At 41.6% G+C, this 18,125-nt stretch overlaps 1 protein-coding gene and 1 long non-coding RNA gene across 3 annotated transcripts in view; one reads left to right on the forward strand and one right to left on the reverse strand.

The window, feature by feature from the left end:
- Positions 1-18,125, reverse strand: part of LOC127419165 (photoreceptor ankyrin repeat protein-like) — a 32,102-nt gene that overhangs the window by 2,364 nt on the left and 11,613 nt on the right. Inside the window, exons 2-4 of the mRNA XM_051660339.1 lie at positions 1,218-1,573; positions 972-1,101; positions 747-887 (exon numbers count right to left, since the gene is read on the reverse strand). Of these exons, the coding sequence (XP_051516299.1) occupies positions 747-887; positions 972-1,101; positions 1,218-1,496 (550 nt within the window). The 5' untranslated portion in view covers positions 1,497-1,573. The remainder of the gene's footprint in view (positions 1-746; positions 888-971; positions 1,102-1,217; positions 1,574-18,125) is intronic.
- LOC127419185 (uncharacterized) lies at positions 3,395-10,489 on the forward strand. Of its 2 annotated transcripts, XR_007893619.1 has the most exons (4): positions 3,395-3,526; positions 3,670-3,772; positions 4,751-5,074; positions 5,226-10,489. It is a non-coding gene; the product is annotated as an uncharacterized LOC127419185 (long non-coding RNA). The 2 variants fall into 2 exon arrangements; XR_007893620.1 differs by lacking the exon at positions 3,670-3,772 and having other exon boundaries at positions 3,397-3,526.

An 18,125-nucleotide genomic window follows, 5' to 3' on the forward strand; every position in this document is an offset into this window, starting at 1 on the left:
CACTACTAATACAATGTACTAATTGTTTTCTTAGAAACACATCTATTTATATATGTCTATATGTATTGGCATTTAGGGACTCTATGTACATGTAACGTAGCTTCCTGGTTTTAATTGAGTTAGCATATGAATTTTAGGAATGTTATGAGCTTTCTTCTTGGCTACGTGGCACTTAGCAAACATAATGTATGCTTGACTTATTGTCCTGGTATTTGTCAGTAACTTGATTTATGATATTGTGAGTTGCTTTGGTAAGAAAGCATAAATGTAATGTAATAGACCTTACAACCTCTGGTATATTTTTGATTTATAAATCAGATACCTAGCATTCTGTTGTGAACTAGCATATTCAGTATATTACAATTCAGTGTATCATGTATCAAGTTTGATGTATGTTGCACTTTTCTTTTTTTTAATCATTATTGTTGTCTGTAACTATGTTATGTGTTTACTCTTTAGTTAGTGTCCATTTTATTCTGCACCTTTTATAGTAAATTTGTGCCGTAACTACCATAGACAATGACTGAGACACACTCCAATGTTCAGATTAATAGCTGTCAATATAGGGTTTTCAATTACCAATTTAAAAAGTTTTATCTTCAATGGTTAGTTACATTGATGATTTTAAGGATGCTCTGAGATGAAACTCACGCATTACACAGTTTGCTTAAAGGAACCTGACAGGAACTCACTTGTTTGAACTGACCAGTCTGTAAACTATTTATTATAGGACTAAAATTACATACCAGCCATGAGCAGTGAGGCCACACAGTCATCACTACCCTGCATGGCTGCCTTGAGGAGTGCGGTAAAGCCTCGGTTGTCCCTGAGCTCCATCTCCACCCCAGAGAAGAAGTTCAGGATGTAGGTGAGGATGGTTTCAAAACCTGCAATTGTTATAGTGAAAAATATCATTTACATCCTTAATGCCTCATATTTTACTCTGTTTACCATGTTAATGCAGAGCATACCAGCTTGTGCAGCGATCATGAGAGCAGTGTTGCCATCATTATCCTGGTGATTAATATCCAGAAATGGGCACTGGTTCAGTCCATACACAACATCCACAAAGCCTTTTGAGACTGCCAACATCAGACCATTCTATCAGAGAACAGGAAGGAGATTAGTCAGAATAAAGTGATGCAGACCATCTCTGCTGCAAAATTTCTGTTATGCGGACGATGCTTAATCAGTAACACGAATATCTTACTTCCTACCCTGCCATTTATGTCTAGTTCCATGACTTCATCACTTCTAACACCCCTATCCAGAACTCTGCGGAGGGCTGCCGCATTGTTCTTGGCGCAGGCCTGGTACAAGGTGTTGGCAGGGCCTCCACTGGCTTCTTCCCGCTCATAGATAGGGAGGACAGAGTCATCCGACAGCACGCTCCCGGAATCTAAATCACTCTCTGAAACAGAAAACTCAGAGGTGTCCTCATCTGGACCAGAGCCCAGATTTGGATCCTCATGCACCATGATTTTAACCTCAGCCATCTGGCCAGCACGAGCCAGGACTCACATGCTCGCCAGGCACCTTGTCATCGTCAGCATCATCATTGCTCATTGGGCTCCTGTGATTCAAAGAAATATAAAAAGACAAAGTTGAAACCCAATTATGATTATACACTATTAGTCAAAAGTTTGGACACACCTACTCTTCTTTATGATTACTAATTTTCACATTTTTAAATAATGGTCATTATAACTATGAAATTACACAAATGAAAGTTATGACTACAAATGGGAATTATATTGTTGACACATTATGTACATGTTAAACAAATCAAAACTCTTATATTTTAAATTAGTCAAAGTAACCACTCTGTTGGACCCCCTCTAGATTGTACATGCTTGGTCTTGAAGACACACCCACCTGCTGGCGATGCCAATCAGAAGATGGGGACACAACCCATGTTTTTTGGTGGTGTATTAAGAACCAAGAATTTTTGTTGAGGGTTCAGAATTTTATGTGTGGTGTATTGGGCACTCAAATTTTATTTTGCCCCAGCCTTTTTGGAAGGCTCTCAGTATGGGGCAGTGGAGAGGGATCTGTAGTTTTAAACGTGTGTGTGAAATTTTATTGTTTTTTGAAAGTGTACTTTTAATTTCTTTTTCCTTTTTTTTGTTGTTGTGTGTTTTTGACCCTGGGGTGCGTGCAGGGAAGGGTAAATTTTACATAATTTGATTCCACATTTCTGTTATGTTTATTTAATATGTTCAATGCAATAAATAAAAATAGTTAATTATAAAAAAGTAACCACTGCCTTCTAAGCCAACACTGAACGTTAGCTTATGGTTCCTGTTGATTTTTTTAACCAGTTCTTATGTTCTATGAGTATATTTTTTAAATAGCATTTTTATTTATTTATTTATTTATTTTATAATTCTATAATGATTCCTGTATTTTTTTATTTGGGACCAATTCCTAATGTTCTAGGAATGTTCTTTTTAGGTTTTGTTTTTTATAACCACAAATAAACATTCTTAGAATGTTGCAGGGAGGCTTTTGTGACAGCTAACTAGAACTTACACAGAACATTCCCTTGAACCCCTTATAGTTATTTTTAAGTTATTTTATAATCATAAAGCTCTGCACATTCTGAGCATTTTCTTAACTAACTTAAAGGAACTGTAAGCAATATTTTTATGAAATGACAAGCAGAAAATGTCCTTATTCCCTGAAAGATATCATGAAATAGGTGCACTGAAACATCACACCTGTCTCTGTGACAGCACTAGTCTCTGTAAATAGTGAAAAACAATTGACCGCGGGCCGCGGTCAGTTCGACGGTTGTCAAGTTTGAGAATGCAATTTAGCTACCGTTGCTTTATGCAACATGAAGTTCTAGAACTGTTAAAATCATTTACAGCACCTTTTTTTTCACCTGGGATGCTTTTTTTTTTTTTTTACACTATTGAAGGAGTTCCCATGTACAGTATGCTGAGAACTGGTTGACTGCTTTTTTCTTCACTATCAAGTGCATCTCATCCATTTTTAAATAGTTTTCTAAGTTTTTATTAAAATGTTACTATTGTTAAGAAATTCATATATAAGCAAAATGCTTAAACATTTCAAGCATTTAAGTACAATCCTTTAGATCAAAAGGTTTTTTAGACTGACATTCAGTCAAGTGTGTCCAAACTTTGACAGGTAGTGTACTGTACATCAAAGCATAGTGTTGAGCACAAGAGCTTCCCACTTTTCTTTGAAAACACTGTTGCAAATGGATTTCTTTTATGAAGTGTCATAGTAGGTAATTGTGAGAAAAGTTGACCCTCAGCACCTCTAAGTTGACGTTTTCAGTTGATCTATAATTAAGCAAGCTGACATTTAACGGCTAGTACTCAGTTCCTATTTTCATAGTGTGTGTGTGTCAGTAACGGAAATCACGTGGAAAGGGTTCCCTGTTTTACTCTTCCGAGTGTCTGAGGTCAAAAGCTGAACATCACTCCTATATTCTAGAACATTTGGTATCATTTATGTAATTAATGCAGAATCTGTATGTATGTCTTCTTCAAATAAGGTAATGACTGATCTCCTTGGATAATGTAGTTAGTGTACAGCTTTTCCTGTTCCTACAAAGGTATATAATGATGTGCTGAACAACAAAGTATGAGAAATCTTTGATGCATACTTAAGTGTCTGAGTCATTTCTCCCCTCATGAGGATCCGGATTGAGACAGCGACTGCAGACCTGACTTGATACTTAGGGGCCAATCCTAAAAATTCCTAACAGCCTTGGTGTCAGAAGTGGGATATTTCCAGACAGGTAGGGCAAGATTATATAAAATTTTTAAGAACTCCTGTCTGCTGAAATATTACACGCAAAATTTGGTAGAGAATTTGACAGTCACGCCAATAGTTGGGAGTCCTCTTTTTATAGAGTTGACGATTGCCTTATTTTGAAAGACAAATAAGAAGGAGACTCTTAATCTCAAATTCACGACTATAGTCGGGTTTTCCTTATTTTGAAAGATAAATAGGAAGGAGAGCTCAATCTCAAGGTCAAATTTCTCTGGTTGGTCTGCCGCCCTGTTCTCCGTCCAGATAGTATTTTTAATAACTTGCTTCATTCCTCTTGACTAACCATTACATACCTGAATACTCATACTGTGGTGACATTGTGGGACAGGAGATAAGCCGTCCTTTACTGGAGGAAACACCAAAACATTTCATAATAATCAAGGTTATAATACTGAGATGTAGATCAGCAATTTGGCTGGGTGGTCAGAAAAAACAAAAAACAAAAAAAACACAATTAGACCCGTACCCTAGAGACGGCCAAATCGATGGTAAAAGGTGGGTGGGGAGATCCACAATGGGATTCCCCACTGGACCCGGCGCTAGGAATGCCCGCAGAGTACTGAGCCCTCGTTATATTTTCTACTTTCTGTTTTGCATTTTGACGATTCTACCTTGCCCTTTCTTGAGCTGTATGTTGATCGTAAACCTTATACATTCTTGGTAGACACTGCCACATCTAAATGTTCCCTGGAGGGGCATTGTTACGAAGGCTCGATTACGGGACGTACCATAAACTCTGTGGGAATTAACGGTGTCCCTGTGAAATGTCAGATGACACCAAAATTGCCTGTTACCTCCCCAGACAATCCAACTCTGTTCAAAATTCATGATTTTGTTATTCTACCTGACTCTCCATTCTGCTTACTGGGGCGTGATCTGATGCACAAAATTGGTGCCAAGATATCATTTGACTCTAACTCCCTGCAACTTTTATTTCCTTCAGTATATTTTCAGTCCGTGTGTACAAGGACTTGTGGTGAATTTCTCAGCTCAACGTCTGTGAAGTCTTCTGATGTGGAACAGGAACTACTCAATGTCAACCCAGCATTGTGGGCCACCAACAAAGATGAGGCTGGCCTAATTGACGTTAGGCCATATGTGGCTAAACTTCGGTCTAACATACCAGTATACTGCAAACAGGACCCACTCTCAAAAGAAAAGGAAGAAGGTATTGATACAATAATACAACGGTCGCTGTCACAAGGTATATTGGAACCAACCCATTCACCATATAACACACCGATTAATCCTGTCAAAAAGGCTAATGGTACGTGGCAACTAACACAAGATTTGAGGAAAATTAATGATTGAATTGTTCCATTGTATCCTGTGGTGCCAGATGTGTACACAACTATTAATTCTGTTCCAGCAGACCACACTTATTTTATTGTGATTGATTTGTGTTCTGCCTTTTTCAGTGTGCCAATCTCGCCTGTCACGCAGCCCCTGTTCGCGTTCACGTACAGAGGCCAACAATACACATGGACAAAACTGCCCCAGGTATTTAGAGACTCGCCTGCTGTGTTCTCTGCTGTAGTGCACACTACTTTGAAAGACACCAAGCTGCCACCACAGACCTGTCTGCTGCAATACGCTGATGACATCCTGGTTTCAAGACATCAAAAGACAAGCTGCAATGGGTGAAACCAAGAATTGACTATCTGGATCATGAGCTGCAGAAAGGAACTATTCGTCTCTCCACAGATAGAGTCAAGACAATAACCACCTTTCAGCGTTCAACAACAAAGACCCAAATGCAAGGTTTTCTGTGCTTAGTTAATTATTTTTGAGCCTGGGTCCCAAACTGCTCATTGTACGACAAGATATTGAGAGAGGCCACATTCTCGGGGGCCGAAGAGCCCATTAAATGGACTGCTGAAATGGACATGGCTTTCAAGCACTTGCGTAACAGTCTAAGTTCCCCATCAGCTCTAGGTCTGCCAAACTATGGTGAACCTTTCCATCTGTACGTGCATGAGGCTAGAGGCACAGCAGCAGCGATCCTCGCCCAGTCCCATGGTGGAACATATAGACCGGTGGCGTACTTGTCGAAGACACTAGATGCAGTCGCCAAAGGCCTCCCTGTGTGTCTGTGGGCGGTTGCTGCTGCGGCATTGATGGTACAAGATGCAGAGCGCATTGTTCTTTCATACCCTATGACTATGCACACCTCGCATCAGGTAGGAGCAATTATGCACAATATTAATACACAACACATGACAGCACAACGTCGATCGGGGTATAAGGCTGCTTTGTTGGCTACTGCTAATTTCACTATTAAACCAACCACTGTTGTGCATGGTTCAACTTTGTCATTGCATAAGTTGTTAACCAATGACCAGTTTTCTGATGACTCACATGATTGCTTGGATTGTCTGCATGCATCCACCTCTTGCAGGCTGGATGTTTCCTCATCCGCCCTGGAGGAGGGGGATCACTGGTATATAAATGGGTGTAGGGCTTTACTGGTTGTTTAGATCAGTGTTACTATCAGAAATAATTAATAATTATTTCTTTAGTTATTAATTAATATTTAAATTAATTAATTGAATCTAACTCATTAAAACCTCATATGGGGCTCTAGTAAATGTAGTGTGCTATGTTTAGGAGCAAGTTTGGTTCAATATATCAAAGATAATTATTAATTATTAAAATCAATAGAACATTGATGAGAATCAATGTTAGTTTTTTAATCCTTTAAATCAACAATTATCAAAGATAATCGTTAATTGTTAACATCAATGAAACATTAATTAAAATTAACACTAGCTTATTGATCATTCAAATTCAACAATCATCAAAGATAATTATCAATTATCAAAAATCAACAGAATATTAATAAGGATTAACATTGATGGGACACCACCCTGGAATCAGGGACTAATAACCAGATAGTAAAACAGTCTCAATATTAGATTGTTTTCTTAGGAAAATCGACATCCGAAGAATATCGATTTTCGGGAAAAAAAAAAAAGGAATGAAGGCTTGAATCCGATCACTGACATCTCGTCAGCATGACACAGGCATATGCAAAACAAACCAAAACACTTCTCTTTGTAATATAAACAAAGTTTATTTATGCAGTAATATCAGTTAATAATTTATACAATACAGTCAATAAACTTCCGACTTACAACTACAAACTAAACAGTGATATGATTAGATATGGAAACTAAAATAATCCTATAACACATAAGGTGTGTGTGTGACAGTGTGTGTGTGTGTGTGTGTGTGTGTGTGTGTGTAAGGAGGGACGCGCACAAAATGGCGGACGTGACTCTCGTGGAGAGTATGTCACGCCAGACTTCCGGCCAGGGAATATGACCGCGAATGGGGGCGGAGAGAAACCAGTCAATGGCGTCTACCAGTTACCGCGTGTATCCGCTTGTACGATAGCTTAGGGACAAAGCTGGGCTTTAGCATTAAGCTATCTACGAGCCAAAAATGTGTACCAGAATGTTTATGAGGGGTCGCGTGCGTGTGTGTGTGTGGTTAGTACGAGAGAGAGAGAAGTGACGGCCCTAAAGCCGATTTCGCGATCGTGGGAGAGAAAGCAGCTGTTAGTTCATCGCTCAGAGACGCGGTGGATGGCTCGTAAACAGTCCCGCGTTCTTTGACTCTTTAATGGATGAACTCAGTTTACCTGTCTCACCCGCGATGGCGAAATTGCACAACAGTCCAATTTGGTTGGACTACAATACAGCAAAACAAATTTGTGATAATTAATACCCTGAGTATTAATAATGAGCGGACATGGCGGTCTGTAAACTGTACAAGCAAAAACCTTGAAACACAAGAATAACACACTATAATATTCTATCTCTGCCCAGACGTAAACCTCTTACTTGAATCGTATGAAGACGCAGGTAGAATGTGTTTTCCTCCGTCCTTTAACTCCGACCCGGTTCCTTGAGGCTCGGGTGATGACGGGAGGCCGTTTCCTCGCTCTGTTGGCGGGCACGGCTGTTGATTCTCGGCGGGCTGGCGGAGAACTCAGAAATGTCGACTTGATTGAAGATGGAAGAGAAATCTTTAATCTCTTCACTTATGCAGACAAACGGGTGAAGATGCGGATTGCTCAGTGGTCTCCTTCGGATCCGTTAGAGTGTTCGGTTGAACACAGAGTAATCTCAACTTGTCCAGCGAAATGGAGATTGTATGGCCACGGTTTCTAGTTGGACGTTACTTCCTTGTGCCACGAGGTTGCACCTGAGAGCAGCGGTGAGCTGCGTCTACACACTGCAAACAAAGTTGCTGGAAGCAAATCCCGGAAGCATTTCAGAGGTATTTCTACTCCTGATGATGTCATGGTTTGAGGGACGTTCTGTTGTGTGCCTCATCCAATAGGAGTTGAGAGTTCGATCCTTTAGTGAGCAAGGCTTCATGGGATTTGTAGTCTGTTTTGGACTCCCTTTGTTTGATTTTGGCACGATTTTTATCAGTAAGATTTACGACTTGGTGTGTGGGGGCTGAGTTAGGTTTTATGACTGTGTAAGGCCTGCCTTTGTCTTCTATCTGAATACATGAGGCCCAACATGGGTCATGTTCAAAACCGAATGATGCTGTATACTGGTGTGGTTATGACGTAACTGAACTTCCAAATCGTATTATCGAAGCATATTTACTTCCATACAAATCCGCACAAGCAGCATGAGTTGTTTGCATTGATTAGAGCATGCCAATTGGCCAAAGACAAATCAATCAATATATACACAAACCAATATCAATATCAAATCAATCAATATAGACTCAAAATACGCATATGGATGCTGCATGATTTTGCCCGTATGTGGGAAGAAAGAGATTTTAAGACAGCCGAGGGCAAACCGATATCCCATCATAACTTAGTAGCAGAGCTCCTGAGAGCAGCACAGTTGCCTGCTAAACCGGCTGTAATAAAAGTCGCAGGGCACATGACAGGAGAGTTTGAGGAGCCAAGGAGAAACAGATTGGCTGATGAGGTTGCAAAATGGGCAGCGAAGGAAGTTGTGGTAAGCCCTGATCTAAATCAAGCTGATGAAACTGTTTTGATGATGCAGTCTACTTTAGTCAGAGATATTGACATCAAATTGTTGCAGGAAAATCCATCTGAATCTGATCTCCAACACTGGGCCTCTAATGAAGTAAAACCAAATCAAAATAATTTGTTACGAGACAAACAAGGGCACCTAGCTTTACCAAAAACAGCCATAGTGATACTTTGTCAACATTATCATGGTATTTTTCATGTGTCAAAAGAAAAGGTAATCCAGTCAATTAATCAAACTTATTGCATAAATGGGGTGCAGAATGCAGTAAATTTGATCTTGGATTCATGTATAACGTGCACACAGAATAACAGACATAAGCCTATAAAACACGACTCGTTACTGCATCCAGAACTACCATTCCAACATTTGCAAATTGATTTTATACACATGCCACCGTGTCGAAACAATAAACTATTATTAGTCATTGTGGACTGCTTCTCCAAGTGGATGGAAGCCTTCCCGTGTGCGAGGGAAAATGCTAAGACCGTGGTTAAAATTTTAGCTAAGAAATAATACCGAAGTTCGGTATCCTGTCGATCATTGAAAGTGATAATGGCACACCGTTTGCTTCATAGGTAACACAGCTCTTAGCAAAAGAACTAAACATAAACTGGCATTTTAACATATCGTATCATCGGAGAACTAACTGCACTCTGAAAGAATGCCTACACAAGGCCTGTACTGAAACAGGAAGAACATGGGTTGATATAATGCTGGCTGTGTTGACTGAGCTCAGAAATTCACCATACTCTACCTAAGCTTTCTCCATTCCCAACCCCATGGATCAAAGGCCGCACTGGCTTTCTCTCTCCACAGGTGACACTGAGGTGTTGATCGCAGAATATGTGGATTCCCTCATTAAGACATTAAGTGGCATAAATGGTAATGCCTCTCTCTCTCTCTCTGCCTGCAGATAGCCCTACTCACCCATTTGTCAGCAGGTTCTGATCAGCTGTCTAAAACCTACTAAGCTGGGGGAGCCAAAGTATCTGGGCCCAGCTACTGTTCTGGTGGTGATCAGAACCGGAGTGCTAACGGATCTTCAATCACAGTGGATACATGCAAGCTGTGTGAAACCTGCACCTGAGGAGAGCCCGAAAAAACGATGAAAGTACTGGAGGAGCTGAACACGTAGCGCCAGTGCCTAACCGGGAACTTGAGAATTAGGAGGGCCAGAGGAGGGATGAAAACTACATAATATTGATATGCTTCATTATGTACACTTACATGCTGTCAAAATCAGCTGAGATTCTGAGTGATCCTTCCAGGATCAAAGTGGGCATTGGGAGAAAAGTCTCAGCACCTCTAATTTGACCTTTTCAGTTGATCTATAATTAAGCAAGCTGACATTTAACGGCTAGTACTAAGTTCCTTTTTTCATAGTGTGTGTGTGTCAGTAACGGAAATCATGTGGAAAGGGTTCCCTGTTTTATGCTTCTGAGTGTCTGAGGTGAAAAGCTGAACATCACTCCTATATTCTAGAACATTTGGTATCATTTATGTAATTAGTGCAGAATCTTTATGTATGTCTTCTTCAAATAATGTAATGACGATCTCATTGGATAATGTAGTTAGTGTACAGCTTTTCCTGTTCCTACAAAGGTATATAATGCTGTGCTGAACAATAAAGTATGAGAAATCTTTGATGCATACTTAGGTGTCTGTGTCATTTCTCCCCTCATGAGGATCCGGATTGAGACAGCGACTACAGACCTGACTTGATACTTAGGGGCTAATCCTAAAAATTTCTAACAGGTAATTTTTTTAATTATATAAATTATATAAAAAATAATTACAAACTCAAACTGTTATCCTGATATCTTAGAAATTAGGCAGAGGTGTGTCAAGCAGAATTGTTTTGTAGATATTTTTGTCAACATTTATAACCATAGTTGCCAGTTCTGCTTATTATAAGCGACATTGGGCTTATTTTTTAAGAAAGTCACTTGCAAATATGAGCAGTCGCAGGTTGCAGTTTTTTGGGCTTACAGTGATGTGAAAAAGTATTTGACCCCTTCCTGATTTCTTCTATTTTTGTGTAATTTTCATACTAAATTGTTTTAGATCTTCAAACGAGATATAACATAAAACAAAGGCAACCTAAGTAAACACAAAATGCCCAAAAATTTTTATTGAAGCAAAAAAGTTATCCAACACCTGTATCACCCATGTGAAAAACTAACTGCCCCTTAAGCTTAATAGCTGGTTGTGCCACCTTTAGCAGCAACAACTGCAACCAAACGCTTCCAATAACTGCAGTCTTTCACAACACTGTGGTGGAATTTTGGCCCACTCTTCTTTGCAGAACTGCTTTAGTTCAGCCACACTGGAGGGTTTTCTAGCATGAACTGCCCGTTTAAGGTCCTCCCACAGCTTCTCAATCGGGTTCAAGTCAGGATTTTGACTTGGCCACTCCAAAACTTTAATTTAGCTTCTTTTGAGCCATTCAGAAGTGGACTTACTTCTATGCTTTGGATCATTGTCTTGCTGCATAATCCAGTTGCGCTTGAGCTTCAACTCATGGACTGATGAACGGAAGTTCTCCTTTAGGATTTTCTGGTAGAGAGCAGAATTCATGTTTCGCTCAATTATTGCAAGTTGCACTGGCCCTGAAGCAGCAAAGAAGGGAAGGAGAATAGTGATAAAATAGCACACAATTGTCTGAAAGAAACGCAACAGTTATGTAAAGTAAGAAAAGACCTCTCTACAGAACCACTGGATTACAATTATGTAATCTATTTTGTTGACGGTTCCTGTGTTAGACATCCAGAGGGGCAAAAAGCAGGGTATGCAGTGGTGGAAGCAAAAGGACACAATGCATGGGTACCAGTAAACAGCAATTAGTGCAACAGCCATGTTTAGCACAGTTAGCAGAGTTATTAGCCCTCACAGAAGCATTTAAACTGGCAGACGGATAACAAGCTACTATATATACAGATTCAGCATATGCACATGGCATATGTCATTACTTTGCATCAACGAGGGCACAATGAGGTTTTACGAGAGCAGACGGAACCCCGATAACACACTACCATGCGATACAAGATCTAATAGATGTAATAAAGAAACCACAAAAACTAGCAATAATAAAGTGTGCGGTGCATAAATGAGATGATTCTTTCCAAACACAAGGAAACAATGCAGCAGACACTGAAGCTAAACAAGTATATGGACAATATGTCATAATAAGGAATATGACCCACCCCCCCCGCAGATTTGACTGACTTAGGGGAAGTGCAGACAACTGCGTCAGTATATGAGAAATCTGTGTGGGGACAGAGAGGGGCATACTATGATGAAAAAAACTAAATCTATAGAGGACCTCAAGGTAGATTTGTAGCGCCAAATAAACTATTACAGACATCGATAAAAGATGCGCATGGGCTGGCCCATTGCGCAAGGGGGAGGTAGTGAAGGCAATACAAAAAGCATGGTGGTCACCATATTTGGTACCAACAGTTAACCAGTTTCTGAGTGAACGTGATGCGTGTGCACAATACAATCAAATAAAACAATGTGCTACTCCGATAGGACACATACCAGAACAAGAAGGACCATTTAAGCACATAATGATGGATTATGTAGACATGCAAAAAACAGTACAAGGAAAGCGATACATGTTAGTCTTAATTGACAGATTCAGTAGATGGGTAGAAGCAACACCAACAGTGAAACCTAATGCTGAAAGTGTAGTGAAGTTCCTGTGTAGAAAAGATTCAGAATCTCTACAATAATAAGCTAATTACAGCAGTATACAAACACCTACACATAAAACAAAGACCAAGATTTGTTTATCATCCACAATCACAGGGAATGGTGGAAAGGGTAAATGGGGTACTTAAGGTGAAACTAGCAAAAATAAAAGCACAAACAGGGATGACATGGGTATCAGCACTACCAATAGCACTAATGAGCATGCGAATGAGCACTAACAGGGAAACGCATCTAACCCCGCATTAATTGCTTACAGGGCGCCCTATGCCAGTGATTTATTACAGATCCCATCCGAGGCCTGATTTGGCAATATTGAAAAATGAAATGCAAAACTATGGACATGCACTAACTGCCATCCACAAGCTTTTATATGTATAGGTGAAGGAGGCGAGAATGGAGAAGAAGCTGGAAGGACCAGTGCCCCTGGTGCAACCCGGTGAGTACATGTACGTAAAAATACACAAAAGTAAGTGGAATCAGCCCAGAAGGGAAGGACTGTTCGAAGTGGTACTGACAACCCCAACAGCAGTTAAGGTGAAAGGGAAAATTATCTGGATACATCTAAACCACTGCTCAAAAGCGCCAGAGACAGGAAGAACTCTATGGGAGATAAGAATGAATCTAGTGGAAGAACGAGAACCAGAGCAACACATGGCAGGTGAGCTCCTAACTCAGGAAAGAGCAGAAGAGCCTCCTAGGGAGGAGGCCCTGAAATTAGGAGTGGGGCACCAGAGAAAGAACCCACCCAAAAAGCGGTGGTGTAGAGTAATTGGTCACTCTGTAATGTGCAGAAGCCGTGACCATGATAAAACAACAATATTACTAATAAACAATTAAAATAAAAACAACCAACCCAAAATATCATCAGAGCCATGACAAAAAGAATAAAGATCCTTAAAACAGGGGGAACACACAAAAAATGCTGAGATAGGGAAAAAAGAGGGAATAAGAAAATAGGGAACATAAAATGGGAAAAATGAGGTACAACTAAAATCAAATTAACAATAGCATTCATGACCCATATAATGAAATTGGAACAATAGGGCAGGCAATAGATCAACTAAAGAAACTACAAAGAGAAATGAATATGGAAGAAGTACATGGATACAGATCATGGCTCTGGGGATGGTTTAGGAAATGGACAGTATTATTCCAAGCTATATTACCAATAGTAATTGTTGGAATAATTGCACTATGCATGGGACCATGCATATGCCAGCGTATACAAAATCAGGTAGCAAAGATGACAGTGGCACATGGACAGTTTTTAATGGAGGGAAAAAGCTTACTGGGAAGTGATTCGGAAAACGATGAACAGGATGAGGACTTTACTGAAAAAGATGAATAAAAGCTGTGCTGTCATAAAACTACCATTTGAACTCAGACAGCAGGAGCTGCATGGATTAGAACCCATGCAACCAGGAACATCAGTTACCTGTATACTGGAGACAATTAAGATAAATATACTTGAACATTAGATAATACAAAGTAGAACATATAATCATCCAATAATCATACATCAACATGATTGTGTATTTAGGGTGCAGGGGGACTTTAAATTTGTTACCACCGATCATAAAAGCACCCAATATAAAATATGATTTTTGTGCAACCACGTATAATAAACAAAGTATTCATTTATGATGGGTTAATATGGACTAACATAATTTATTATAGAAGATTATTATCTTCGGCAAAGTGGTAAAAGAGTGAAACTTTTCAAAGTCTCAAAGGAGGGAAATGCGGGAAAGAAAGCTGAACCAAAAGTGTATAATCACATGATCATTATAACCTCACATAACGTCCTGGTTACTTTCGTAACCTCAGTTCCCTGATGGAGGGAATGAGACGTTGTATCGATGTAGTGACACTAGGGGTCACTCTTGGGAGCCCCAAACACCTCTGCTTTTTAAAAAAAAAGGCCAATGAGAATTAGCGAGTGGAATTTGCATGCCACTCCCTCGGACATACAGATATAAAAGGAGCTGGTATGCAACCACTCATTCAGGTTTTTTGCTGAGGAGCTGAGACCAGGTCCCGGCCATTTCAGTGGGTAGTTCAGCGTTGTGGCAAAAGGGACACAATGTCTCGTACCCTCCATCAGGGAACGGAGGTTACGAATGTAACCAGGACGTTCCCTATCTGTCACTCACTCGACGTTGTGTCGATGTAGTGACACTAGGGGTCCCTATACAAAACGCCACAACAAGCTGAATTGCGTTACATGAACTGGTGGTGTGTGATGGGCAGACTGCTGTGTGCCTCGTAACCAGCACACCAGGCCGTCATGTAACCTCCCCCAACACTCTTATGAGCGTCGAACGGTCCATCAGGAACAAGTTGACTGCCCAACTATAGGGACAGGCTAGCCCAGCCGAGACCTCTTTTCCCTCTCTTTTCTGGGAGCCATAAGTGTCTGCGTCGGGGGGTGTCCTTCCCAAGGGGAAGACACCGCAGAGACCACACTCCACCCAAAAAGTGGGGTATTTTGAGTAGAATACGTCACATGGTCTTACCGAGTCTTGTTGGAAGTATGTCATGTGGAGAGGTCCCATGGTAGATCCTACCCGAAGGGGGAGGAGTTTCTACAGAGCATGGCGACCGGGGGCAAAGGGGCCTCTGCCCAAGGAAGGTGCAGTTTACCATCAGGGAAACGATTTTGCAGAAGATATCACATGGGGTCACCTTCGGGGAACTAGCACATGTGGAGCACCTACCTCAGTATAGGGGCTCATTAGCGCACGTACTGGGCCGGTCACCAAGTTTCTCTGCAAACTCAACTGCCAGAGGGCAAAGGAGGAAAGTCATCCAGGGATCACAGTCTGTGAACACGACTAGGAGTCAAGAATGCACGTCTTCACCTCAAGGGAGGGCAAAGGCTCTATGCACAAGTGGTACACCTGGCCAGTTGTTCCGGAACTTACCTGCTCGTGCCTGCCAATACACGGGACGAGACCGGCTCAACCTGGAGATTGTAGAAACTCGCAAAGGTGTTGGGTGTTGCTCTGCCAAAGAGGCGCCACTGGCCAGGGCCCAGGAGGCTACCACACTCCTGGTGGAGTGGGCTCGTAACCCTGCAGGGGGTGCATGTCCTGAGCCTGATATGCCATCGTGATGGCGTCAATGACCCAGTGGGCAAGACTCTGTTTGGAGACAGCGCTTCCTTTCTGCTGTCCACCAAAGCAAACAAAGAGCTGCTCTGAGCTTCTAAGGCTCTGCGTGTGATCCAAATAGATGCGTAAACTTGCACCGGACACAGCAACGCCAAGGCTGGGTCTGCCTCCTCCTGGGGCAGCGCTTGCAGGTTCACCACCTGATCCCTATAAAGGAGTCGTGGGAACCTTGAGCACATAGCCCGGTCGGGGTCTCAGGATCACGTGAGAGTAACTCGGACCGAACTCCATGCACGATTCGCTGACAGAGAACGCTTGCAGTTCCCCTACCCTTTTGATGGAAGTGAGTGCAGTCAGGAGGGCAGTCTTCAAAGAGAGTGCCCTAAGCTCAGCTGACTCCAAGGGCTCAAAGGGAGCTCCCTGTAGACCCTAAAGGACTACGGAGAGATTCCAGAGGTCTGGTCGTGGGTGCCAGATGGTGCCCCGTCCCTGATAAAGAAGTTCCAAGTAGGCTCACTGGGGGAAACGCGTATTTGCATAGTCCAGGGGGCCAGCTGTGTGCCAGCACATCTACAGTGCATCCGGAAAGTATTCACAGCGCTTCACTTTTTCCACATTTTGTTATGTTACAGCCTTATTCCAAAATGGATTAAATTCATTATTTTCCTCAAAATTCTACAAAAAATACCCCATAATGACAACATGAAAGAATGTTCATGTACATAAGTATTCACAGCCTTTGCCATGACACTCAAAATTGAGCTCAGGTGCATCCTGTTTCCACTGATCATCCTTGAGATTTTTCTACAACTTGATTGGAGTCCACCTGTGGTAAATTCAGTTGATTGGACATGATTTGGAAAGGTACACACCTGTCTATATAAGGTCCCACAGTTAACAGTGCATGTCAGAGCACAAACCAAGCCATGAAGTCCAAGGAATTGTCTGAAGACCTCCAAGACAGGATTGTATCGAGACACAGATCTGGGGAAGGGTACAGAAAAATGTCTGCAGCATTGAAGGTCCCAATGAGCACAGTGACCTCCATCATCCGTAAATGGAAGAAGTTTGGAACCACCAGGACTCTTCCTAGAGCTGGTCGCCTGGCCAAACTGAGCGATCGGGGGAGAAGGGCCTTAGTCGGGGAGGTGACCAAGAACCCGATGGTCACTTTGACAGAGCTCCAGCGTTTCTCTGTGGAGAGAGGAGAACCTTCCAGAAGAACAACCATCTCTGCAGCACTCCACCGATCAGGCCTGTATGGTACAGTGGCCACACGGAAGCCACTCCTCAGTAAAAGGCACATGACAGCCCGCCTGGAGTTTGCCAAAAGGCACCTGAAGGACTTTCAGACCATGGGAAACAAAGATTGAACTCTTTGGCCTGAATGGCAAGCGTCATGTCTGGAGGAAACCAGGCACCGCTCATCACCTGGCCAATACCATCCCTACAGTGAAGCATGGTGGTGGCAGCATCATGCTGTGGGGATGTTTTTCAGCGGCAGGAACTGGGAGACTAGTAAGGATCGAGGGAAAGATGAATGCAGCAATGTACAGAGACATCCTTGATGAAAACCTGCTCCAGAGCACTCTGGGCCTCAGACTGGGGTGAAGGTTCATCTTCCAAAAGGACAACGACCCTAAGCACACAGCCAAGATAACAAAGGAGTGGCTCCGGGACAACTTTGTGAATGTCCTTGAGTGGCTCAGCCAGAGCCCAAACTTGAACCCGATTGAACATCTCTGGAGAGATCTGAAAATGGCTGTGCACTGACGCTCCCCATCCAATCTGATGGAGCTTGAGAGGTCCTGCAAAAAAGAATGGGAGAAACTGCCCAAACATTGGTGTGCCAAGCATGTAGCATCATACTCTAAAAGACTTGAGGCTGTAACTGGTGCCAAAGGTGCTTCAACAAAGTATTGAGCAAAGGCTGTGAATACTTACGTACATGTGATTTTTTTCCCCGTTTTTTATTTGTAATAAATTTGCAAAGATTTCAAACAAACTTCTTTCACGTTGTCATTATGGGGTATTGTTTGTAGAATTTTGAGGAAAATAATTAATTTAATCCATTTTGGAATAAGGCTGTAACATAACAAAATGTGGAAAAAGTGAAGTGCTGTGAATACTTTCTGGATGCACTGTATATATATACATATGTCACATTTATGTGTTTTGTTCTTGTTTTCATGTCTTTTTTTTAAAAGTTTAGTTCCTGTTCAGGTCATGTGGCTCCATGTCATGTTATTTCCTGTTTCCCTCCATGTTCATGTGTCTTGTTTTCATTGGTTTATTGTCTTGTTAACTCGTTATCAGTTCTAGTTTGTCATTGGTTTAAGTTTATTAGGCTTGCTATCTTGTTTATAGTTCTGTCTGTTCATTGGTTGTCTTGTTACCCTTGTCCATGTATTTATACCCTCACGTTTGCCCTAGTCCTTTGTCAGGTATTGTGTTTGTGTAA

This window comes from Myxocyprinus asiaticus, chromosome 28 (genome assembly GCF_019703515.2).
Source record: "Myxocyprinus asiaticus isolate MX2 ecotype Aquarium Trade chromosome 28, UBuf_Myxa_2, whole genome shotgun sequence".
NCBI lineage: Eukaryota > Metazoa > Chordata > Actinopteri > Cypriniformes > Catostomidae > Myxocyprinus > Myxocyprinus asiaticus.